At 45.7% G+C, this 24,470-nt stretch overlaps 2 protein-coding genes across 13 annotated transcripts in view; one reads left to right on the top strand and one right to left on the bottom strand.

The window, feature by feature from the left end:
* Positions 1–221: 221 nt before the first annotated feature.
* Positions 222–24,470, bottom strand: part of RECQL5 (RecQ like helicase 5) — a 37,542-nt gene continuing 13,293 nt past the window's right edge. For 6 of the 11 annotated variants that reach the window (XM_088176470.1, XM_088176476.1, XM_088176474.1 and 3 more), the window contains 12 exons: positions 8,581–8,808; positions 7,037–7,136; positions 6,497–6,533; positions 5,775–5,833; positions 5,576–5,652; positions 5,001–5,094; positions 4,402–4,539; positions 3,331–3,992; positions 3,057–3,138; positions 1,993–2,244; positions 1,473–1,545; positions 222–1,394 (listed from right to left, as the gene is read on the bottom strand). In XM_088176470.1, coding sequence (XP_088032596.1) covers positions 1,273–1,394; positions 1,473–1,545; positions 1,993–2,244; positions 3,057–3,138; positions 3,331–3,992; positions 4,402–4,539; positions 5,001–5,094; positions 5,576–5,652; positions 5,775–5,833; positions 6,497–6,533; positions 7,037–7,136; positions 8,581–8,808 — 1,924 coding nt within the window. In that variant the 3' untranslated portion in view covers positions 222–1,272. The remainder of the gene's footprint in view (positions 1,395–1,472; positions 1,546–1,992; positions 2,245–3,056; positions 3,139–3,330; positions 3,993–4,401; positions 4,540–5,000; positions 5,095–5,575; positions 5,653–5,774; positions 5,834–6,496; positions 6,534–7,036; positions 7,137–8,580; positions 8,809–24,470) is intronic. The other 5 variants (XM_088176473.1, XM_088176479.1, XM_088176471.1 and 2 more) reach the window with 3 other exon arrangements.
* On the top strand, positions 11,604–23,872 carry SMIM5 (small integral membrane protein 5). Of its 2 annotated transcripts, XM_014889156.2 has the most exons (5): positions 11,604–12,523; positions 18,379–18,516; positions 18,873–19,013; positions 20,596–20,749; positions 22,125–23,872. In XM_014889156.2, exons 4-5 carry the CDS (start codon positions 20,623–20,625, stop codon positions 22,244–22,246), a joined length of 249 nt encoding a protein of 82 aa, XP_014744642.1. In that variant the 5' UTR covers positions 11,604–12,523; positions 18,379–18,516; positions 18,873–19,013; positions 20,596–20,622; the 3' UTR covers positions 22,247–23,872. The 2 variants fall into 2 exon arrangements, with proteins under 2 accessions (XP_014744642.1, XP_088032609.1); XM_088176483.1 differs by lacking the exon at positions 18,379–18,516.

Raw genomic sequence — 24,470 nt, forward strand, 5'->3', positions numbered from 1 at the left:
TGTTGGCAAAGAAGGGGGATAGATCTGAGTGCTCAGTGCAAGCCCTGGTGCACTGAAAACTGAAGTAAGTAACTGAAAGTTACACTTTTGCTGGTGAGCTGATGCCACTGGGAACTGCAGCATCTTCCCTGGCAGGTGCTTCCCTTTGAGTGCTGCTCAATGTACCTCTGACCAGTCTGTGTGACTGAGTGGTAAGAAAAAGCTTCCAGGAACAATCCACAGCAGTTGTAACATTGCTTTATTGTCAGTTCTGCATCTACCCTTCAGAACATTTAAAAAAATACAGCTGTGGAATACAGTGATCCAACCCCCAGGGCAGCCTCTGAGGCTGCACACTCCTCTGGCACCACTACAGCCTGAGGCCACCAGCCCCTGAGGGATGGAATAGAGGCAGAACCCAAGAGAAATCCAGCAGGAAGGACTTGTGCCAGGGAATCAGGTTCAGGTTCCATATAAACAGAGCAGCAGAGGTACCCCAGTGTCAATTTGAGGGTCACAGCAGAACCGTACCCAGCTGTAACAGCAGCACTGCTCCCTGTACTACAGACTTCTGGTGAGGCACAGGGAGCAAATATGGCTTTAGGAATTACAAGCAAAGGCTGGAAGTGTTGCAGAGGTTAATACTGAAAGAGTATCACCACTTAAATTAAAGGGCAGACAGAACGGGACAAAGTTAAAGAAGTTCAAATTAAAAGAAAAATAATCCAAGTTTCTCCTCCTTTAGAAAGCAAGCACTGCCTCCACGGTAATTACAAAATGCTCCTCCCCTGCCCTTCAAACGAAAATATTCCATCCAGGAACTCAAACACTGAGTTTGTCACTAGCAGCCCTGAGCAAAGCATGAGAACTTGTAGCATATTGGTGACACTGAAATAAGAGTAGGAGAGGGGAGCAAGGGGAGGAGCCATTTAGAAAGCAAGGTGCCATCCCAAAGCAGAGTCCCAGCTGGAATGTCTGAGCCCTGCCCAGACTGCTGCAGGTAGTAGAGGCTGGAGACAGTGCAGAACATCCAAGGCAACATCCCCTAACAAACGCAGCAGGTACAACTTCACACCTCTTGGTCCTTGAGGGTTTCAGTACCCCATCATACTCACCATGAGCTCACAAAAACTGGTTCCCTGGGAATGTGTGTCACTAAGGACAGAAGTGAGCAAAAATGCAGTGGGGAAAAGAAAATTAAATCTCATTTCTGCAGTCTCATAAAACCCTCCATGGCTGAGTTCTTCCACATTTCCTGCTGCTGCTGCAGGAAGAGCCAACAAGCAGCAGGGATCAGCTCTCAGAGCTCTGCAGCTCCTCCCAGTCCGCCTCACTCTCACACCTGAGCCTTGTTCTGAAAAACTCCTTGATGAGTCTCTGTGCCTCCTCCTTCACTGCAAAAGAGGAAACACCATCTTTTGAGTTGATACTTAAGACACCTGCCCCCTCTAAAGCCATGAACCCATCTGGCACTGAAATAACCCCAGACACACCTGTCCTGCGGGCAGAGCTCTGCTCCTGGGTCAGTAAGTGAGACAGGTGCCTGGCAAAGCCCTTGAAGAGATCCTGCAGCATTGGGAAGACAAAGGGCAGAAAGCAAACACCAGTTACCTCACCACTCTGTTTCCATGTTTGTCTTGCCCTTAGCACAGACTGGCTGTAGCACAAACCCCTCCCAGACTGAACACACAGAGCTGGTCCTGCAGTGCTGGAGAAGCCCAGGCACACAAATCCTGCCTTGCAAGGAAACTGCACCAGCCCTGAACCTGAGCTGTTGCTACTCCACAGGTGGGAGTTAAAAACGTGCCAGGGTTTCATGTGAAAATATGAACACAACACACATCAACCCTTTTGTGGGAGAGGGAAGTTGCTGCACCTGAAGTCACTAAAACAGCACATACCAAAACATAACCTGGAAATAAAGAGTGGGACCCAGATCATCTCCCCCTTCTCAGAGCCTCAGATCCCTAGAGAGATGAATTCTCTGAAAGAGGGCCTTGAGCTATACCCTACCTTGGAAGCAAATTTGCCTCCCTTGTAGAATGGTGTCAAATACTTGACAACGATGTCTGCAGTCTCTTTGAGGGACATGCCTTTGGTCACTGGCTGTATGGTCTTGCTGCTTCCTTCTTTATCACACTGTGCTAAGTTTGAGTCAAAAGTCACCTTCTTCTTTGTTGAACCAACACTTTTGCTCTCTGGCTGGGTCAGAATTGAAGATTTTGCTGCTGTCCGGAGCCGCTTTTTTGCAGGACTTTCCATATCCTGGAGAGGGGACAGAAGAAAACCAAACCTACCAAAGCCTGTGGCAGCATTGCCCTTCCAAGCAGCCACCACCTTCCAAAAACATCAATCTTTGCAGCATCTTGCAGCCTCTCCCTCCAGTGAATACCAAGTAGTAATCTCTCTAACTCCTTTTAATCTGCTGTGCAGACGTTTCCCACACAAAGGGACTTTGAAAAAAAACCCTTTAAAGAATACCACGTTCAGAACTACCCTGTGCTCCTATTGGGACAGCTAATTGCTAGACCCTGTCCTACAGAGGAAAACTGACTGGAAAAGATTTCTCAGGATGGCTGCTGAGAATACATCCCTCAGGAAGAATCAGCCACATCAGGAGAGCCACACTCCTGCTCAGTTTGGAAGAGAAAGGAGACTGCAGTGCTGCAGAGCTGCCAAATGCAGAAGCACAGACTGAATGGCAAGGCAGGCTGTGAGCAGGGGTCACTGCCCAATGTCCCCTCTGTCTCTGGCCTGTGCTTGTGCCCTTGCCTTGAGAAAGCAGCTCTCTAATTATAATTAGTGACAGATCTCAGGGGGTGGAGACACTCATTCCAGGCAAGTCACCAGTCACATGAGTTGCAGAGAGGAGGGAACAAAGGTGCTGGCACAGCCCAGAGGGCAGCAGGGAAACACCAGGAATGCAACACAACTGAGGTTCTCCTTTCTGCTGCAACTGCAGTTGGGCCCTCCCCAGATAAATGACACTCTCAGAGCGGGAGTGTCACTCACAGAGAGAAATTTGGCACACGATGAGCAGAAGAAAAAGAGGAAATCAGCATTCATTGAAGTCTTACCTCATCTGATCCTGGTCGTTTCCCACTGTCACCTTCCCCAGCAACAGGCAGCTCAGATTCTGCAACATTTTCAGCAGCACTACTGGGAAGAGTGGAGAGAAAGCCAATTGTAAACATTCCACATGAAAACATTTCTGCATTCACTGTCAGTGGCCATGAGACTGTGTGGTAAAGCAAGAGCCTCCTTCACTCACCCAGAGACCTCACACAGGTTTCCAGGACAAGGCTGGTGGGGCTCTGGACAACACAGGGAACAGAGAAGCAGAGATTTTACCTGGACTTCACATCCATTTCCTCCTCAAGGAATTCAGATTCAGCAGCCTGCTGCATCTTAGAATTCTCCCCTCCCTCAGTCAGTGTTACTTCTGTTTCTCTCAGTTCTTTATTCTCTGCCTGGAACTGCCCAGTCAGATCTGCAGAGCCATCTTTGTTTTCCTGAGGTGTTAGTTTCTCTTGACACACGCTTTGAGAAGAAACCTGAGGTAGTGTGCTTGCAGAACAGCCATCTTCCTTGGCTATGCTGCAGCTTTGAGCTTTAGAGCTACTTTTGGGGAGGGAGAAGAACTTGGAAATATCCTGTGATTCCTTTTTGGCTGCTTCTGCCAGCATTTGCTGCTTCTTGCTACGTCTGGACTTCTTAGCAGGGCTCTCCCCAAGGGCAGTTTTTGCGTCTGGACTGGTTTGTTGCCCCTTCTTTTCTGGGTGTAGTTCTACCCTTGCACTCTCACCCACTGCTTTGGTTGCAGTTTCTTCCCTCTGGAGAACAGGGTCTCTGGTGTCCAGGTCCAGACTGTAGCTGCTGTTGTCTTGCCCACTCGGGCAGTCTTTTTTGACAGGCTGTGCATCACTCTCCTCCTTGATCTTCAGCAGTTCTGAAGCTGTCTGGAATAAGTTGGATTTCTTTGGAAATCCTGCTCCCACACGCTTGGGCTTGAACTGGGGAGAGAGGAAGAAGAAGAAATTTTGGATGTGAGATCCCTGTGTGCAGGATCATGAAGGCAGCTAAGTTTCTGCATACACCAGTGTGGGCAGCTATAAACTGGGGGAGGCTCTAAATCTGTGATCATCACACCCATCAACAGAGAGATGAGGGAAATGGATAAGGTGTAAGTCCTAGGCCAGCAGTAAGACAAGGCAGCATCCTTGGATAGAGCAAGATGAGAAAAACTTATTTAAGCTGTGGCCTGCACAGAGATTATATTCACTAATAACAATGTGACAGACATAAAAAAGCAATTACAATAGAAATATGCAGTTGTGGCCAAGAAAGGACACAAAATAAATTTATAAAAAGGCAGACAGACAAAACACACCATTCCCTGATGTCTATCCCACCAGTACTTACTGAGAGAACCTGGGATGCAGGGACAAAGTCCTCTTCTAGAGACACAGATTTTGTTTCCAAATTGCTGTTACCACCCCTTCCAGACCCAAAGACCGAGAACAATTCCCCTTGTTTGGAGGCTTTATTGATTTCTGCCACCTGAAAAGAGAATAGAAATATTCTCTAATGGCCAGAAATCTTTATGTATTCCTGCCTTTGTACATACTAAAAGCCATAGTAACAAAACAAATATCTGCCCTGGAGAAGCACCTGCCTCAAGAACAGAAACATGTTCAGAGAGAATGATGGCAACCAGATAACCTAGACCAAGGCTTTGTGTCAGCAAAGTGTCAGCAGCAGCCTGAGGAATTCCCAAATCCCTGTATTGCTAGAACATATCTGGATAAGCTTGCACTGCTGTGTAGGTTTCCAAAGCCTGTAAAGCCAACAAAGATGTGAACTCAAGGTGGTTGTGGGCCCTCCTGGAAACAAAATCAAGAAGAAAGATTTGTAAGATACCCAAGGCAAAACAGAGCTTGTCTTTCACCTTTCCCACACAAACTCTGCACTATTTGCCCTGGAGCTCCCAGGGAGCAGCAGATGTAGATGTTTGTCCCTACCTTCTTTAGCACAGCTGCCTTGTAGGAATTTGCCATTTTGCTGGTCTGGAAAGCTTCATATTCCATTTCCACTGCACAGGCACCAGGGTCTGACCTGAAACACAGGCTGGGGTGATTCCTGGCAAGACACACTTCTGCATCTGCAAAGGGAACACTAATGCTTAAATATCTCCCAGAAAGTACAAAATTCACTCCCTCCGGTGCAAGAATAAGTGATAACTTCCAGTTAAGTCCTAAGGGATGTAGTGGTGAATTGATGGAGAACGGAAAGGGTGATGAAAAAGGTTTTAAATGAAGATTCTTGCCCACTGCTCCGTTTGAGAAGTACACTATCCCCATCTTGTGGGATAGGGAAGAACTGCTGCTCCTGGGATCAAGCTGATAACATCGATCAGCCACAGGAATCCTCAGGTCTGATCTTCCACATCACTGCCAGAAAGAAGCTGTTGAGTAAAACTACACCCTTGGACAAAATGACTTAAAAAAGCATTCCCTGAGGATGGTAATTGTGCTCAGGGAAGAGCAGGCCCTGTGTTAAGGGACTCAGTATGCACCCCTTTTCCCACATCTCATACCATTTTCCTTCTGCTGCTGGAATCTTTTGGTTGTTGCTCAAAGCTTCTTCCAGCATCTTCAGGCAGTGTTCCCGGCCCTAGGGAACATGGGATGCTCAGACATGTTCTAGAGAAGTGTCAGTGCCTCTTGGACTTCCACCCCTGAAGGAGTAAGGACAGGCCAGGCAGAAGCTTTGCTGTTCTTTGCAACATCACTTACCTTCACAGTGAGCTTGGAGATCCTCCTGCTGGCAGCATCCTTCAGGGGACAGTCTGCACCTGCCACAGGAGAGGAATTTGGGAAAGGAGCCATGGCAGGGCTAGGCTGATGTAGAACATTTCAGCTGTCACAGGGAGGGAGGTGCAGGTCCAGGGCTGCCTGGCTTTCTCCTCCCTGAATTGCCACCCCAAGGAACACTGTGGTCACCCTTTCTACCTGGAGAAGCTACACACTCCAAAAGAATAGGCAGAAATCAAAGTGAGAATGTTTCCTCTGATTGAGAACATCTACTTTGGAGTTTAGGACTAACAGCTTTCCAAAATCTTCCCACCTCAGAAAACCTATCTTTAAGGCTCTCAGGAAACTCAAATCTTTTCTGCTCCCTCCAACATCAACCAAAAAATCACGCTGCTTAGGGCAACCTGACCTATCAAGTGTTCTGCAGAAATAGCCAACACTACAAAGTCAGGTTAGACAGAGTTTTCCTTCTCTATTGCTTATTTGGAAATGTTGTTCAGAAAGATTCATTCCTTATCTTCACCCCAACCAAAGCTAAGCTGTGGTCCATCTCCTCCAGCCAAGTTTTCACAGCCAAAAGCTTGACCTCTGTGCCTAGGGACTGATCCCTCCAGTGGTGATGCTGTACAAATTGCATGCAGCTGCAAAATACAAGACTTTCTTCTCCCAAAGAAAACCCATTATAAATCAAAGAAGATATTTACTTGGAGGAACAAAATCTTCCTTTTCTGGTTCTTTGCCCTGGAAGAAAACAAAGATCAATCAAACATTTCCATTCCTACTACACACATGCAGATCTAGAAGCACAAAAGACATGTTTTATATCCCTGCTCCAGGGAAAATTAAAGCTGAAGTTATAAAGGCATTGAATAAGTGCCAAAACAGGGCCTAGAAGACAAAGAATGAGAATCAAAGCCAAAAGTTCACCTCTGCTATAGGAATATTTAAGAGAAGCTGAATAGGAAAATCTGTTTTTACTACTACCACGGGTATTAAAACCAACAGACTCCTCTTGCTTAGCACTGCAGAGAAACCAGCACATGAATAAACTGCATTTCTTCCTATTATGGGACTGGCTCAGAATATGGAGAACACAGCAAAAGCAGAGGTACAAGAAATGAAAGACAACAAGCAACAGCAAGATGAAATAATTTGCTGTCATTGGTGCCAGGAGACCTTTCTGGCTGTCAGACAAGGTCACAGCAGACCCTCTGTGCATCCCTCAAGAACCGACCCCGACTCACTTTGCGCAGACTCATCTGTTTCTTGTAGAAGTTGTCCCACTCCCGTTTCCGACGCTCCTCGTTCTCTTCATCCCAATTCCCACCTCCCTCTTCATCATACCTGGGGAAGGCAGGAAAGCAAGAGGAACAAGCATTTCTGTAGCTGCAGCATTAACTGGGGGACAAGTTTGGGAAGCCACCCCAGTGATGCATCCCACATCCTTTCTGAACATGTCTTCACTTTGAGTTTCTCTGCCATTCCCCAACCAGCAGTGAGTGTCCTCCAAAAATTCACAGCATTTGTTAATCCCACAAACTAGTAGGCAGTGGCATGAACTAAGAGCATGTAAGTAATGCCCTGAGAATGGAAGGCTCCATTTCAGAAGCTCTGCCAGATCCTCCTAGGGGGTTCAGGAGTCACTGCCTCATGTCATGTATCCCATCTGTCATCCCCTCCTGCCCTGGGAGCAGAGAGGGCAGAAAGGGCACAAGATCCATTCCTCAGCCTCACTTGTTCACAGGCTGCTGCAATAAATGAAATCCCCATCTCTAATACACTGAAATGTAGCAGCTGATCCTCATCAGATGTAGCCCAGGAGTTCACTGCTTCCCACAGCTGCCAAACTTAGAGGTTTCACAAAACTGAGCTTTAGAGCTGCTGACTATTACAACTTCCGAGGCAAAACTATAATCAGGTCATGGAAAGGTTCAATAAACCAAGTGGCAAACACTGTTCTGTACAACAGCATTGGCTGTGGCTTCTCAGGTCCTGAGACCAAACACAGGCTTAAGTCACAAGTCCTGGTTTCCTCTGACTCAGCTGGACTTGGCCAAAGAACAAAGCCACAAATCTCAAGCTTTTTAAGGTAAAGCAGAGGGCCTGGCCAGCCTACAGCACTGTGTATCCTGGCACAGCTTCATGGGCAGTGCCAGCAGAGAATTTCATCCTGACACAGCTGCACAGTCACTGCAACTCTGCCAGCGAACAAGGGGAAACAGAAGTTGTCACTTCCACACTGCCAAGCATTTTACAGAATTCATCACGTTTCCCACTACACATCTTCCTTTTGCTGTCAGCCTGATAGGAAAATGCAGCAATCTGCAGAAGAATCTGACACTGGCACTTCATAACACCTGTGGTGACTGAGCCCTGTCAGTGGCTCCTAGCCTGCTGGCCCACAGACAGTTGTGTTAAACCAGGAATAAACTCTGGACCATATCATCTTGGTCTCAATTTTAAACATTTTTCATCCTTGTGACTATGAACAGGCTGAGCCCACTTGCTGCTTTCAAAAATTTCAGGCTAGTTTCTTGAGCCAATTACATTGTGCAGGGCAATTCTTAGCTCTGTCAAAACAGCTTTTGGTTCTCTGGGACACAAATGTGAACGAGGCTGCCAAAGTGTGTGGAAAATGAAATTCCAGCTGCTGCTGCCAGAAAGTTACAGGAAAATACCATCCACACAGAAACATGTGCTGAAAATAGGAGTGTCTAGGCTTGCAGCTGGTGGATGCTTTTCTCACTGATGGCTCCTATGAGATGAGTGTAAGCTGTGTGGTACAGACCTGCTGAAGCCTCTGCAGCCTCTCCTGCCACCCTCATACAGCTCTGGGTCGTAGCTATCCCAGGAGGATCCCGTGGGCCCGATGCAGGTTTTGCTCCAGCTGTTGCTGCAGCGTTCCAGTTGTTCCAGTTGCCTTTTCACTGCCCCTGGGTTCTTGCAGAAGTCACAGCACTTGTTGCAAGGTGGGGTGACATCACCGAAGTACTTTGCTATGGCAGCGTGGCGACAGCTTGGAAACAAGGCAGAATTATCTGGTCATCATTTCTATCCACAAAACCTCCACCCTTCAAATGCAATGTCTTTGGATAAAGATTTGAGTCTTATTTTTTTCACAGAAAATGCCTATTCCAGCAGGAATCACAGGGTTTAATCCCTGGAGTAGAATTCAGGTTCTGTTCCTGGCACCTTGCTTAAAGTCTCTCTGCCTCCACCTCCCCATTATAAAAAAAATCAGTGTTAAATCTCCTCTGCTAAACCCTTTCAGATCTTTGAGATCTGAAAAAGCAGCAGTTGATGAAATACACAGTTATTAATTCTGTATCATTGGCTAAATATATTCCATGTCCCAGAATGGCTGTAGGTAAAGAGGCCCCATTGATCACTACATTCGAGAGTGTATCTATATATCTCACATTGAAGAGCTTCTAGGTTTACTATTTGTGACTTGAAGGTGAAGAAATAAATATTTGAAGACACAAGAATGTAAAGCAAGTCCCAGAAATAGAGTCCAGAGTGAGGTCCCAAGGGAGCCCCATTCAGATAACACAGCCTGGATCTTGATGGGCTCACACATGCTCCAGATGAGCACCCAAAGTTTGGGTAGAGTCCTACATGAAAACCAGTCCATTTGCTCACACAGGATTGCACAACCAGTTTACCAGGATTAGCAAACCAGCCATGTGAAGATGATTCGATTCTTCCAGAAATTTTCAAAAAATTCTTGGCAGGCATCAGTGTTTTGGGGTACATAAAAAAGAGTTTGGTGACAATATGCTCACTAGAATTACAGGCAGGAAGTAATTTCTCTTCTAAAACACTCCCTAACTTAAACCAGGGAATACAGTGATTTTGCCAAAGAATGATCAGACAGTTACTTTCCCCCCCTTATTTTAAGAAAGCAGAATTCAGAGGAGTTTTTTAAAACTAAAGTTTCACAGCAGAGGTGGCTGGTTGTGTGTTAGTCAAAATGCTGATGATAAATGAAAACATTCACTTCATCAGGCATTTAGAGATCAAATCCTGCAGCCAAGTGGGAACAAAACTTATTTTAGAAGAAAATTATTTTTACTACAAGGAAGAACAAGGTGGAATTTTTTCTCCTCTACCAAGGTGTGTACCAACTTCATCTGCAAAAAGTGGGTCACAGAGAAGAAAAGTAAGAGAGTGAACACCTCATTTACTCTTATTCTAAACCCTTTAAGGCATGTCAGAACTTGCCAGAGATCTAACAAACACAGTTTTCTTCTTCACTTGTGTCTGTGTGTGTCTGGGGTAACACAACTGTGTGTTACCAAAGCATCACAGTGGCTGCTGGCTCACTCCTCCCCACGGCCTGGGAGGTTGATCTGAAGGCAGCACAGAGCAGGTCACAGGTTCCTGTCCCCCAGCAGTGACCTGAGCGTGCTGAAGAGCCAGGGAGCTGGCAGTGCTCAGGTAAGGGGCTGCAGCTGGGTGTGTGCACTGTGCAGGGCACCAAAGCCTGGAGAGGGCTCCGACAAAGCTGCCTTTATATCCCCCTGCAAACCACACTGACTTGCTCTGCTCCTGCACTCAAAGAGCTCCTTTCACATGCAGGGCAAGGGTGGGGGGACCGGGATGGGGTCAACACATTCGATCCCCTTGTCCTGCCTTTCCAAAAGAACTACTGGTGCTGCCTGGCTTGCCAATGCAACGTGACTATAGAAATGTCAGCGAGCTGCAAGTCAGCTTTTTGTTTCCCCAAAAGAAAACAGGCAGGCATTCTCATTAGAGAATGAGTGTCTCTTGCAGTGATCTGTATTAGAGTTAACTGAGGCATTCAGTGAGGGACAAACCCTCTCCCCACTCCCACAGCTCAGCAGGCTTATGCTGGGGAGGGACAGCCACACACACCTCTGTCCTTTAGATGCCCCAGGGGAGGGCTTTGGTGGAAGCAGAGATCAGCTGTGAGCTCGCTGGAATTTAGAGTTCCAGTTTCTAACCCATCGGGCTTGTAAAGCCAAGCCCTTTCCACCCAGCCTCCTGTAATTGCTTTTTTCTTCCTGAAGAATTACCCAGACTGGGGCCACAGCCCCACTTTAGCCAACGGTGTTCAGGAGTTGGGCCATAACGGAAATTCACTTGCAAAACTAAAACTGCAATCCTATAATTAAGGTCAAAAAGCAAAAAAAAAAAAAAAAAGTTAAAAAAAGGGATGCTGGGGTTAATCACTGGATTAATGCTTAACACAAGAGTTCCTGAAACATAGTTGGTTATGCATTAACATGTGAGGGGAAAGTTTCCCCAGTCACACCAACATCTGACTAATGTCCACGAGATGGCAATGATTTACATGAATTAATGGTATTTTATATTATTGTACATGTCCTAAAATTATTTCATCTTTTAAATATGCAACGGTATTATTTGTCTCCCCTTGCCCCTCAAAAAGAGTATGTATGAGCTGACCATTGGTCTCTAAAATGTCTAAACAAAGTCATTATGTCATTACAGACATTCCCCCTCCTCCCTCCCATTTGACACTGTGGAATGGGATGAAGAGCAAATAACAATGAGATTTATTAATGTATTTTTGTCTGTGGCAATACATTTCAGGAAAGTGCTAAACTGACCACAAAGCTGCCTGCACCTGTGTCTTTTTGGTAGTCCTTGTTTTTATATACCACATAAAACAGGAGCCCTATTCCTGCAATTAGGAGATGTGGATGGACAGGCAGAGAAGCAAAGTCACATATCCCAAAAGAAGCTCTGCCTCTCCCAAAAAACACCAGAAAAAAACATTCTCTTGTATAAACCAAGGGGTGCAGAGCCTCATCAGAAATGCTTTGTGAAATAAACAATTCAGCAAGTCTTGGAATAATGCGAAGTGAAAGGGTTAAAAAAGATAAAAATCATGTGAGGGCAAATCAGTTATGCAGTTGTCAAGCGAAAGCCACTTAATGAGCTTTATCTAACAGAAGAGCAAGTCACGAGGTTGATGAGAACTTCTAATTTTGCACCTCTCTGAAGGGCTGTGTCCTTTCAGCATCACCTGAGCTTCACCCTCTGACACGCGACAGTGACAGTCAGCTGTCCCCAGAATACAAGAAGCGAAAAGCTCAGCATCAAGAGAGTGAATGACTTGGGCAAGGGCACGGAACAAATTCACCATCCCAGCATGGAATTCACTGGCCCAGCATTGTCCCTGCCCGTGGCAGGTCTCTCTTACAGCGCTGTCCTTGTGAGCACTTGCTCTGCCCCTTCAATGAACGCAAGAGAAAAGCTCCTTCCCCCGGGAGCCGGAAGGAAACCGGGCAGCATAAAGAAAAGTTATTCGCTTTAACATTGCCCCAAAGTATCGCAGGCAGGGAATCGATTCAAGTCTCACGCTAGAAAAGGGCGTCATTAAAAGGTAAAGAAGAAACTCCTCCGTCCGAGGAGATGCAACAAGTGGCGGCCCTTGGGCGCCCCGGGGAGCTGGCACCGGCTCTGGCTCAGCCTGCGCTGCCTCCTCTCCCTCCCTCTTTGGCACACATGTAACACGAAACTTCGCATCTCCAGGACAACCAGCAACAAAAAAAAAAAAAAAAAAAAAAAAAAAAAAAAAAAAAAAAAAAAAAAAAGAAAGAAAGGCAGAGACAACAGCTGGCTGTCAGCAACGGAGCAGCGAGGAGCCGAGCTAGCAGCAAGCCAGGATGAGGGGAGAGATGACGTGAAAGTTTAAGAAGACGGGAAGGAAAACAAGAGGAGAAGAGCTCGCGGTCGGGGTAAGGCTGAGCTATCGCTGCTGTTCGGTCAAGCGCGGCACCCTCCGCTCTTAGCGAGGGACTGGAGCCTGGGGAGCTCCCCCTGCTCGCTCGGCCACGGAGCAGAGCTTGGGAGGCTGGATTTGCTTGCCAGGGACACCGAGGAGCGAAGGTGGCAGGAGAAAAGCTTTTAATGGGATTGCGGAGAGCTGCGCCGCAGCCGCCCTGTAACAAAAGGAGCTCCGAGCCCGAGCGGGACTCTGCAGCTCCTGTGCCGGTGACAAAGGCCGGCTGCTCGGGTTTCTGTGCCCTGACACAACGTGTGTCCTGATAAGCTGGTGACCTGATACAGAAATAGTCGGTGTGGACAAGGCAGCTGGGTCCGAGGCTGTGCGTGCCTTTAGCAGCACAGGCAGGCGCCTATGGAACCCGACGGGTGCCAGCCACAGCTTTTCCCCGGAGCTCCTCCCAGCTGCAGCCAAGTTTTAGCCCCCAAATCCTGAAGCAGAGAGCTTAGAAAACAAACCCTGGTCGGGGAACTAGCACACTGTGCAAGTTAAGCATCTGTGTCCAAGAGAAATAAACGGAAAGATTTTACACGGTTTCTAATGAGAACATTTTAAAAAGAAGAATTCAGCCAGCGTATCAGACACAGATGCTGGTTTAGTGTTCAAAGCAGCGTGAGAACCCACTGCTCTGGGAGGCACGTTCATGCACATACACAGCTCATGGCTTACAGTAACCAGACCGTCAAGTTTGAATGCAGTGAGAAGAGAAGGAAGAGTAAAAGGATCACCTAAATACATGAAATTATACAACATAGACTCATTTAGGTGAAAAAGGCTTTAGGCCATTGTGTCCAAGCTTTGGTTTTACACAGGTGTCCCACTGCCTGTGCTCCCATCTCTGTTTTGCTGTTGGGTTTGGGAAGAGGGGCTGGTAATGGAGACTGGCCATATAAATCCCCATTTTCTGTCATCTGAAGCTGACTGCTCTGTTGGGAAACAGCACTGAGCTGGGACCCCCAGGAGGTGCAGGGGCAGTCAGGAGCAGAAAGCCAATTCTCACAGAAAGAGGTCTTCCCAATCCTACACATGCCTGTAGGGAGGAATGTTAAGGATCAGGTATTTCCACTTCTCTCTGTTCCCATTAACAAGGAATGGAGGGCAGGTCTTTCTGACCTACCTGTTGTACAAACATGGAATTGGAGCTGCCTAAGTGAGGAGATGCAGTAGTTCAGACCCACACACCTCCAGCCTGGCCCTAAGGCTCAAGGGGATGGAGGGAAGTTTCCACCCTGCTAATGGAGAGTCTCTCTAGGTTGGTTGTTGCATTTAAGATAGTTTCTTTAAAAAGCATGTGAAAAAAACAAAGTTTAGGGAAACAATAACAAAAAAAAAAAAATAAGGAGGGAGGAGTGAGGGGAGAAAGGCAAGGGAGGGAAGGAGGTAGAGAAACATGCCAAGTTTTCCTGGCCAAAAGAAAATCTTAATGGGTTTGGCTGGGGGCTTGTCCAGCTGCAGCCGTGCTGTTCATGTGTGGGGGGAGAGGCACAGCAATGTGAAACACATGTCTGGATAAAAGCAGCAGGACATGGCTTGTGTTACAGCTGTCACAGTGCCTCAGCCTGACTGCACCCAACGGTGGCTGTAGGAGTGAAGGGACAAAGTTTGACAGAGCTGCTCCTATCTGTAAGATGACCCCGATCACAGAGTGTGCAGTGGCCAGAGGCACCCACTGGACAGCAGGGACTGTGAGGGGCTGGGAGAGAGCTGGGGGCAGGGAGCAGCACCCACCCCAGCCCTCCATGCAGGCTCTCCCCTCTACCCCACACAGCCACAGCTGATGAGGTTCCAAACAATTCCTCCTGAGGTAGCAGCTGCTGCAGATTCTGGTTTTGAGTTCCTACACCTTTACTAGGATTACTCCAAGGTATTTCAGAAAGCTCAAAAATGCATGTAATTTATGAAACTTGTAGATGTGAGATCAAGGACAGGGCACAGAGGTGGCTGTTGAAAGGTGGAGGAGTTTCCAGACTCTCAGAGCCTCCAGATGCTGGACCTCAAACACCAACTACCGACAGATCCCACTATGTTTGTGAAGTCACCAAAAGGCTTTCACAGGCACACAGCTACCTCTCAGTCAGCTTCTTGGGAAATGGATATTTTGCTAATATTAGAACAGACTTTCAGGCTAGATTCAAGCATCACCAACCCTAAAAAAAGTTCTCTCGTAGAAGAGCTACAGGTTTATTTTTAAAATTGACCTTTTCCTTTCATTGGATAGCTCAGTGTTTTGGTTTCCCCATTTAAGAAATTTCTAGTAGTGAGGAATTATCTCATGGGGTTTTGTGGACATGGCTGTGGGATGGATTGGAGAAAACCAGGGTGCTCTGCAGAGGTGTAAAGACTCCCAGCTCAGTGCTCCAGTGGGTACCTCAGCTACTGAAACTGGGAATTCAATGCCTTTTTATATTAATCTAATATTAGGTTGTAGGGAAGAGAAGGCACATTTACAGTGCTGCCTCAAAACCCATCTCCAAATAGTGGGTGGTGGAGATGACAGGGTATTCCAGCCAAAGGGTGACCCAGGCAGGGCAGCTTTAAAATCTCAGGAATGTGTGGCCTTCTGTTCCAAACCAACTGACCAAGTCCCAGCTTTTCTCCCATGGCATTGAGCTACAATTTACCCGTTTGGGTGTGTGCTGTTAAAGGGCTGAATTCTCTTGATACTGGAAACTATTTTCATCTGCTTGGGAATGAATTATAGGTCTGGCTGGCTCTGTGCACTCCTGTTTTAAGAAAAATGGGCTTGTCTAAACTATAGTTAAGATTCACATGGCTGGTCAACTACAGTCATGGCAGCAAACACTGCATTAACAATGATGAGGGAAAACCATGCACTGATAATACAACTGCATTTCTATGGCCCTTTTCATCTCAGCAGTACACTACAAGCTTGGAACAATGAACAGCCAGGCAGGAATTATGACACATTATGCCAAAATACATCCACACTATAGGCACACCTAGCAACCCAGCATTGTTTGAGAACAGGAAGCACTGCAGACCTTATCCATATAAAATCAGAAGGACATTTCAGGGACCAAGAACAAAGCTGGTACGTTTTGAAAGTGGCCAAGCCTTCATGTTCTTTAGAAAGTGGCCAAGTACAGTCAGAGCTTATTTTAGAGTTTTAGACCAGAATAAAAAGTATCCCCTCCCCTTTGGCTGCTCAGCACCCTCCTTCCATGAGGTTGGAAGTTTGCCTTGTAAGATTTCCTACCAGATAAGTCCCCACAATCCATACAGGCTTCCCATCCCTGTACAGGTCCAATTTCAACCAACTTATTGGATTTGTCTGAGTATGAACAACACAACATTTGCTTCTTCAGAGCCACGTTCTTAAAGAAAAGCCAAGGTTGCAATGAGAATGTCACCCTGGCATTCTACTTGATGGGAACATCAGGAAGGTTCTGCTTTTTAAGGTCTCTAGAGCACTCTTGCTGTGGGCATTGGAGGAGAGCCAATTCACAGTCACTGGGACTTGCTGCATTAGGACTAGAGGCATTGGCAGCTTCTTTTTCCCTCCAAAATTCCCCCCTCCAAAGCTTTATCTCCACTTTTAGGTTACAAGAGCAACAAACCCATGTAAGCACAGTAAAACTAATGGATCAGCATCATGGCAAGAACAGTATGAGGAGCATGGTTGGGTTAGGAGCAAACAAGAGTGGAAACCACACTTTCATCCACATCCATCCTAAACAGGCTCAATGAACAAAGTGTAAGAAATTCTGAGCAAAACAATGGCCAGTTCAGTTTGGAACTGCAGCAAAACCAGAGACTTGTTGCCATTCTATCTAAAGATTGCCAAGCATGCTGGAAACTTGGACACACAACAATGAACAAACAAAGCTGTGATGTGGTTCCATGTTCCGCTGTGTTGCAGAGATGAAGTCACCCAGCAGTGGGATGTGATGACTTACCAAAGTCACACAACCAGGGAGCATTGCTGGCAGGCCAGGGAGACTGCCTGTATTTACTAACTTCCAGTCCTGGGGCTAAACCACAAACTTAAATTTGTGCCTTTTGCACTAAAAAAGGCTGCTCAAATACCCCCAGGGTTATGTGTAAACAAGTGTCTTATTCTCAGCAGAACATTTCAGCTCAGCCACTCCCTCCAGTTCACCTTTGGATGCAGCTGTCTCCACAGACATCAGGAAAGATCAAAAAAACTCTGATCAATGTACAGCAATTCCAAAAGACTCACAGCAGCCTCACAATCTTCCAGCAGACACAGGGATGTCAAACCCCACTGCACATGGTCACCCTAAAGCTCTTTTTCTTGGAAAAAGCCTCCATAGGCAGCCAGTTCACAGCTAAAAGGAATCTTGATGGAGGCTTTTCTCTTGAATTTCTAGATTGAAGCTTTTTAATGGCTTTATTCTCCAAAGGGCTGAGCAGCCAACTTCTTTGAGTGCTCCAGCATGGCACGAGTCCATTAAAACAACTCAGAAAGATAATTTCAGGGCTATTATGGCAATTTTCACAGCATTCTTCAGTGGGCACAGCAAGATGAGTCTGCATTAATGCTTTCTGGGAATCTTAATCTATATAGGTCCTAAACACGGGACCTACATGCACTTTGGTTTTACAGGGTCATTACAGGGTAATCCTTGCAGCTGAGCAGCACACCTGCAGCTGTTCACCATTCCCCTGCATCATTTCTGTGCTCTGTCCTTTCAGCCAAGGCTAATAACTCATGGCATATGGCATAATGGGCCATTTTTTTCATTAAAACCAAATAAATCCAAATTAAATGATTTGTTTTATTCCCTCCCCCTGCTGGGCCTTGCAAGATTAGAGGAGGGCAGAAAGGTTGGATGATCTAGTTCCACTAGGTATTGCTGATTACATGAGTTATTTCTTAAGTCAAAACCATGAATTTCAGGCTGCCACCCCAACCCACCAGGATGTCACAAACTGCCTGTCCCAAAACATTGTGTTACTTTCTTTCCTATGTGAGATTCTTATCTTGCTTCTCCTCCTCTGATTTTCACTTCATGTGAGTTCTAACTACAGCTGTGGAGCAGAATTTCCTGACATCAGTCTGACAATGTGTTATGAAAACCACATTGCACTGTGGTCATTCAGGATTTTTTCCATAACATGGATGAGTTCCATCAGCTCTGCTGCCCTACAGCCAAGTCTCCTCTGCTCTGGAGGGTTCCCATCCTCAGTGGGTGAAATTTTGAGGAAGGACAATGATGAGCAAGAAGAAATTTCCAATTGAGGAAAACACTGGAAGATAATTATGTTTGCTCCAAACCCCTGAGAATCTCTGAGGTACTAATTTGAGTGGCTCTTCCAGGCTCTAAAACAGCATTCCAGACCTAGAAAGTAAACTGTCAATTAATGCCTACAACCTTAAGTTTCAAACCTCTTAAGACTTCCCTGTTTTAATAATAGTCATCACAGTTACTGCTTCAACAAAATATCTTGCACCACCTGGCCTTACTACTGTTGGTGACTGGAAGTTTATTTGAACACAATATAATAAAACAAATTAATTCTCACAGCTCCACTCTGTTACTGTAATTAATGTCATCACCCTTGTGTTGTAAATGAGGCAGATGCAGAAGACAACTGGTTTAAATCACACTATCCTTACCCTTGTGTTAATCTCAAAGGTAAAATATTGGTTCCACTTAAATCAATTGGGAAAAGGTCACATCAAAACTAGTCCTGAACAAAGATTTTACATCACAAGTAGAATGGAACATACAAAAGTCCATGAATGTAAATGGCTTCCTTGGGGTCGTTTTACTTTTTTCCTTTAAGAATTATTTTATTCTTCACCCTTTTGCCTTGCTGCAGGAACAGAAGTCCCAAAGCAGAGAGCCCTTGGAAACAACAGAGAGTGCAGACAAGCTGAAAAACATTTGCTTCCTCACAGGTAGACTGGAGACTGCACCACCACCACCAGACTTTGTCCCTGATGTAATTCAGACCAAGGTAAACAAGCAACATTCATTGCAAGTTTTAGAATAAAAACTCACTTATCTCCAGATCAGGGACCATTGGCAGAGAGGAATGTCCATTACAGAGACAGGCTTTATCATTTTTGACTAAGCACTAATCCACATGGAGTTCTACAATCCTGATCAGTAATTTTACCCTGTATAACCAAACTTCACAAGCCTGGCTCTTACACCTGTTGCTTCTGGTGCAACCCAAAGCATGGTATGGAAACTTACAGCAAATTCCTTATGAGGAGAGCTTCTGGACAGGCAGAACCACCTCCAAAGGGAACAAACATTTTCACAATGTTAGAGCCAGAAATTCTATCTTTTGAATTTTTTTTCTTCTAGAGGCAAGAACAGAAAACACAAAACACTTCACCTCTGCCTCCTCCACCATCTCTTGGAATGGAAACAAAATTGAAAACCCCCTGAAACAGAATCCTGCAGCACTAAGGATAAAGCAGCCGTTTCTGGAGCAGCTCACTTGGGGTATGCAATCATCTGGAAAGAAGGATTTAACCCTGGTCTCAAAAGTGACCTTTTCAGGTCAAAAGACCACAGCTCTCCCTCCTTCCCAAGTTGCACATGATCTTTCTGTGGATGTAGATTTTCCATCCACCCCCATTTCTAAGAAACCAGCTGGTTCCGATTTTTATTCCTTAGCTTAGATTTAAAAGAACAAAGAAAACCCTTTCTGAATTGCATAAACATACAAAACTAATTTAACTTGGCACTGTAGTACTTAAACCCAGCATGCAAAGAAACAGCCAAGGTCTCTCTGTCCTCAGTGTGTTTAGAAAAACTGAACTCCAAGCATCCATTTGTTTGAGTAACCAAGCCAGATGTGCAATAAGGAACTAGCTGGTTTGTTCTGGAAGTGCTGTCTTGGTCACTTGGATTTGTGTTATCACCAAGATCAGAATATTAAATTGCAGTGTTCAAGTCCCAAAACCCAGTGTTGACTGTTACAACACACACAAACCAGTACCTTTTGATATAATAATGAAGTAAGAGTTATAACCCATTCAAGGGTTGACCTGTCCAAACACTTTAGGTGGAACTATGGATATTTCTCAAAAGCATGCAATTTCAGTTCCTGACTGAAACAAAATTTGAAGATCCATAGGTCTTATACCAGCTAGTTTGTTGCAATGCTTCCCAAAATCTTGCTCATGGGGTAAAAGAACAGCAATATTGGTGATAAAACTGAGGCACTTAACTTAGCTAGACTAATAATATTTTCAGTAACAATAGCTCCTGATGATCACTCTGAGAATAAAGATTACTGAGCAGGGCAGGAGGGATTAGCTCCACAGGGGAGATGTCTCCCTGGCAGATCCAGGGGCTTTTGCTTTGCTCATCAGAGCAGTGATGGATGGAATCCACTGTTCATATATTGCTCTGTGGCTGGAAAGAAAAAAATCCTCTAAATTTAGCTTTCTTTATAAAATTTCATTTATCTGTAAGAACTTGAAAAGCATCCAGCTGTCCCTAGTGAATGCAGGCTTTAAATTGAGTATCACATAGAGTAAAACTGGTTAATAAAACATTATTAATGCTCTTGTATTGAGGTGTTGAGATAAATGCCTTTGTTTTTGCTGTAACTCAGTGTTCCTTCAAGGGAATCCACTTTGTGTTACTCAGTAAGAAACAACTGGAGACTATGTGCAGTGGAGTTCAGCATTCAGAATTCAAGTTGGGTTAGAACTGCATTTGTTTCTGGAAGGACAAGTTAGCACAACTGGAAAAAAAAGTGCTTTGTTTGGGTGAGAGCCAAGGACAGGCACTGTCCAGTCTAACTCAGTGCCCACTGGAAAAAGTGTCCTTGTAGAAGGAGCAGTGTTTGGGCTTTGCTTAACAGTGCAGTTGACAAAAACACCCTCGAAGCTGGATTTTGAAATTAAAACAGTCCCAGAACATGCAGACAATTAAAAGTCCTCCACCTTAGCTACTGGGAACAAGGACTGAGACCAGATAAACTTGTTTTCCTTGTGATCACCAGCTGTATAAGAAGGCTGGGAGCTCCCTAGCATTAGTCAGTGAAAAGGTTTATTCTCTGGTTCTCCTGCAGCATAAAGCCTGGAGAGGTTGTGACAGAATGTCTTCTGAAGGCTTTCTGAAGGAAGTTCAAGCCATTGGTGAGAAGTTTCTCCTTAAGCTCCAGAGACTGCCCAAGGCTGACCCAGTGGAGATTGTCAGCTTTTCTGTGGTTCTTCTGTTTATTGGTGAGTTTGTGGGTGGAGGCAAAGGGGTGTGAGAATTTCTCTCCTATGGGGGCAGCTTTATCCACAGGCTGTGGAGGTGGGCTGGTGGTGTTGGCTGTTGTTCTCTAGGCTGTGCTCTAAGGCCCAGGTTGATCCCTAAGTGATTTTTTAGCACTCAGCATGTACCTCTGCATGGTTGCAGGGCATGACAGGCAACAGTACAGCTTTCCCCAAAGCTCCCATTTTAAACATTAGTTAAATCAGCAATATTTTAACCGACCCAGAGCTGCTGTAATGTTTTGATGCATAGGAGATAGTTTATGACAAAAGATATGAGAGCATCTCCCTGCCACAGAAGACACCTTAGAGAGACTCTGAGTGTCATTCCTGTATTGGCTCAGTGGAAGCCAATATGCTTCAGATGAGCCTATTTATTCTCCTCTGGTAATGGCAAGATCCCTCCTGCTGCTCTGTGTGGGGATGGCATGGAAGGAATAACAAAGAACTGCTGGATCAAGGGGGATGAAGTTTGTTTATACAATGGGAAAACAAGCAGGAAGGAAGACAAGCCTGCTCCTCAAAGACAGGGCATGCTCTGGGCCAAAAGGAAGGGTGTGTATCCAGCTGGACACTCCTCCCTGGGCTGGAATTCACAGTCACACCTGCTGCCTTATTGGGTTCATCCCTACAGCTGGTTCCCCCAGGTCTGGTTACATGTCAGCCCAGGTCCAGGCTTTAAAGGAACACACAGGCATGCTCACACTCTTACGTGTTCTGCAGGATGGAACATGTCATCCATTTCTACTCCAGATAAACTAACCCATCCCTGCCAACATCAGCCATCCTGGCTAGAGTAGAGGACAGTAACTTAGCCCACTGTTCTGTGAAACAAACCCCTGCACTTGAAGTATCTTATTTTTTCAAGCTAAATACAGAAGAGTAAAGTCAACCCAGCCATGAGTCTCTATGCTTAAGAGTATGCTGAACTCACTCTTCAGAAATACAACTGCCAGTTTGAGTAACCAAACCCCCTCAAGTTTGATTACTCAAAAATACAAAGCTGGATTTTTGTCCTTTCCAGGCACATAGCTGTGCTTAGGTATTGCATGTGGCTCCCAAACAATAGCCCATTAAGTGGGTAAAGGAACCCTCACATGGTTTGGAATGTAGCTCTTAAGGTCTTGAAATACCTGGTAATGATTGTCCAGATTAAATGGAAAACCAATACAAAGGAGCAGGAACTCAGGAGGAGGAAGACGGGGATATATGGCAAGAAAAAAAATTTCAAAAAACCAGGCTTTGCTCATTTTGCTGCTCACCAAACAGCGTGGAGGAGACAGAGTTACTGTGCAGGGATTGTTCTTACACTGTGAATATCCTTTGTTTCTCTTTGCAGTTACTGTGCTGGTGCTCATGATCATTGCCTGCAGTTGCTGCTGCTACAGCTGCTGTGGCTGTGATGGACGCCCTGACGCCAGGCACAGGAAGAGTCAAGTCCGCCCAGCTGCCCGTTCATGAGGTGACACAATCGAGGACACGCACGGACACCGTGATTCAGTGCTATGGGAATGACTTTCCACACTAGCCCACTGAAAATGGCAATAACAATATTCATTAACATGACTCAAAGGACCAGAAATCACAGCCTGGAATTCCTTCTGTCTGTGACAACCACTACTGTGACCAGAAAGGTAAAGCTCCTTTACCATCACTGTCTCCCTCTCCTAGGCTGGGATGAGGTGGGAGGGCATGGACACAGATTGCTGAGAAAAGAGACAGCTTTCCCAAATTCAGCCCTGCAGCTGGGCCAGCTGAGGATCCCTCTGGGACACAGAGCCACGGAGCAAAGCAGAGGCCACGCACACAGCCACACACAGGGCACTGCCTGCTCTCCTCACCACAACAACGGTACTGGGCATTAGCAACACCCACTGACACCACCGGGCGGTCCAATTGCTCAGGTCATCGTGGATCAAGGCCAAACCTGCTGCAGGAGGCATGTTTAACCGAGATATCTGCTGACAACAACAAATGGTGGATCTTCTGATCCAGATGTGCCAGCTGAGGCTCTAAGCACAGCTGGTAACAACTGCCCCTGTGTCATTTCATTGGTGATACAATGATGGGAAATTGCCAAAGAAAAAGCCAGATCATGTGGAATACTATTTGTAAACAGAAAGATGAAGGCAAAAGGGAAAAACTCACCAATCCTATGGCTTATTTTGATCATTCTCTACTCAACATGCTCCCTCTCCACCCCCTGTGGTTCTACTCTTCTGCTTATTGCAGATGAATGGTTCTTGCAGAGCATGGGAGCTCCAGGAGATGAACAAATGCCAGTCCTTACTGGAGGGATCTGTGTGCCTGACTCCCTGCACTATGTGCAGTTTATTTTAGTAGACATGAACATGATGCCAGGGGTGTGTTTATGAGCATGCAGAGGCATTTCAGAGGGGCAGCACATGATGGGAGCCATCACTTCAGGGTATGTGTGCAGCAGCTGACAGCAGGCACAGTGACAGAACAGAGCCAAGAATGGGCTGTTGGGCTGGAGTCAACAAGTGCAAAGAAATCCCTTTTCCATGCTGCAGCCACTGGGTATGTTTGGTTTACACTCTGGTGAACTTCCGAAAGGGATTTATGGATGTGGCACAGGCCACAACTGCACAACTGGCACAGCACAAGAAGGCCACAACTGTGCACTGAGCTCTGAACCAGTGCTGTTTCAGCCCCAAATGGAAGACCAACCACTTTTGTGAGAAGATATAAAAAAATGACATGCATATAGAGGAGACATCTTCTGCCTCTGTATCCCAACTAAGTGTATGTACCAAAGCCAATGTCCAGCTAGGGAGAACAGAATCATCAAGCTTTTAACAGTGGACTTTAAAATACTCTTTACACTTCAGAAGGTACAGAAAATAAAGAAAACTCTGTAAAGAAATGTATTTTCTCTGTTGCCTGCACCCATATTAGTAAAAGGCACATTACATCAGCTTCTTATGTATTTAATGCACTTTATTTTTTTGCCAACAAACCGGATCTAGGTATTTGATATTTTTGTACTGCTGCACATTGGAATATATCTGCAGCCAGAGACATAGTAAATAGTCTAAGAATGATAAAATAAAATTCCTGAAACTACCAGTGTTACTTTTAAATTAATAAAAACTTTCCAGTAGAAATTGAGGATGTTCTTTAGAAATAAATATCTGAGGGTCAAGTGAGACAAGTACTAAACCAGAGCAGACTGCAGTAGAACGAACTACTGCATGCAGAGTTACACTGGGACTAACAAAGTGTAAAAAAAAAAAAAGAAAGAAGAATTTATTAGGCTGTCCCAAAGCTTTCACTGCCAACCAACATGTTAGGGGGAAACAATCTCAAGCACAGCATCAATTCAAACATTCAGAAGTGCATCACACCAATCTCCTGTCACACAAGTCTTTGCTCACTTCACTCACAAACAAGTGGCAATCAAAGTGACATCAGGAGCCTCAGAACCTCTTTTGCAGAGCCAGACTCAACAGATGTTTTTGTATCTAGATTAAGTCACGAGACCCAGGGAAGAACAGAGCTCACTTTCTTTCCAGGCCTGTGCTAGACAGTGCCAGCTGCAGACACGAACAGCATCCCATTGAGGGCTGTTCCAGCAGCACGGAGCCAGCCTGTGCTGAGACAGGAAAGCCTGGCAGGCTGGACACACACCAAGGGCTGACAGGTTGCTGTCACTGGGAACAAG

Source organism: Sturnus vulgaris, chromosome 20 (genome assembly GCF_052056855.1).
Source record: "Sturnus vulgaris isolate bStuVul1 chromosome 20, bStuVul1.hap1, whole genome shotgun sequence".
NCBI classification, from domain to species: domain Eukaryota; kingdom Metazoa; phylum Chordata; class Aves; order Passeriformes; family Sturnidae; genus Sturnus; species Sturnus vulgaris.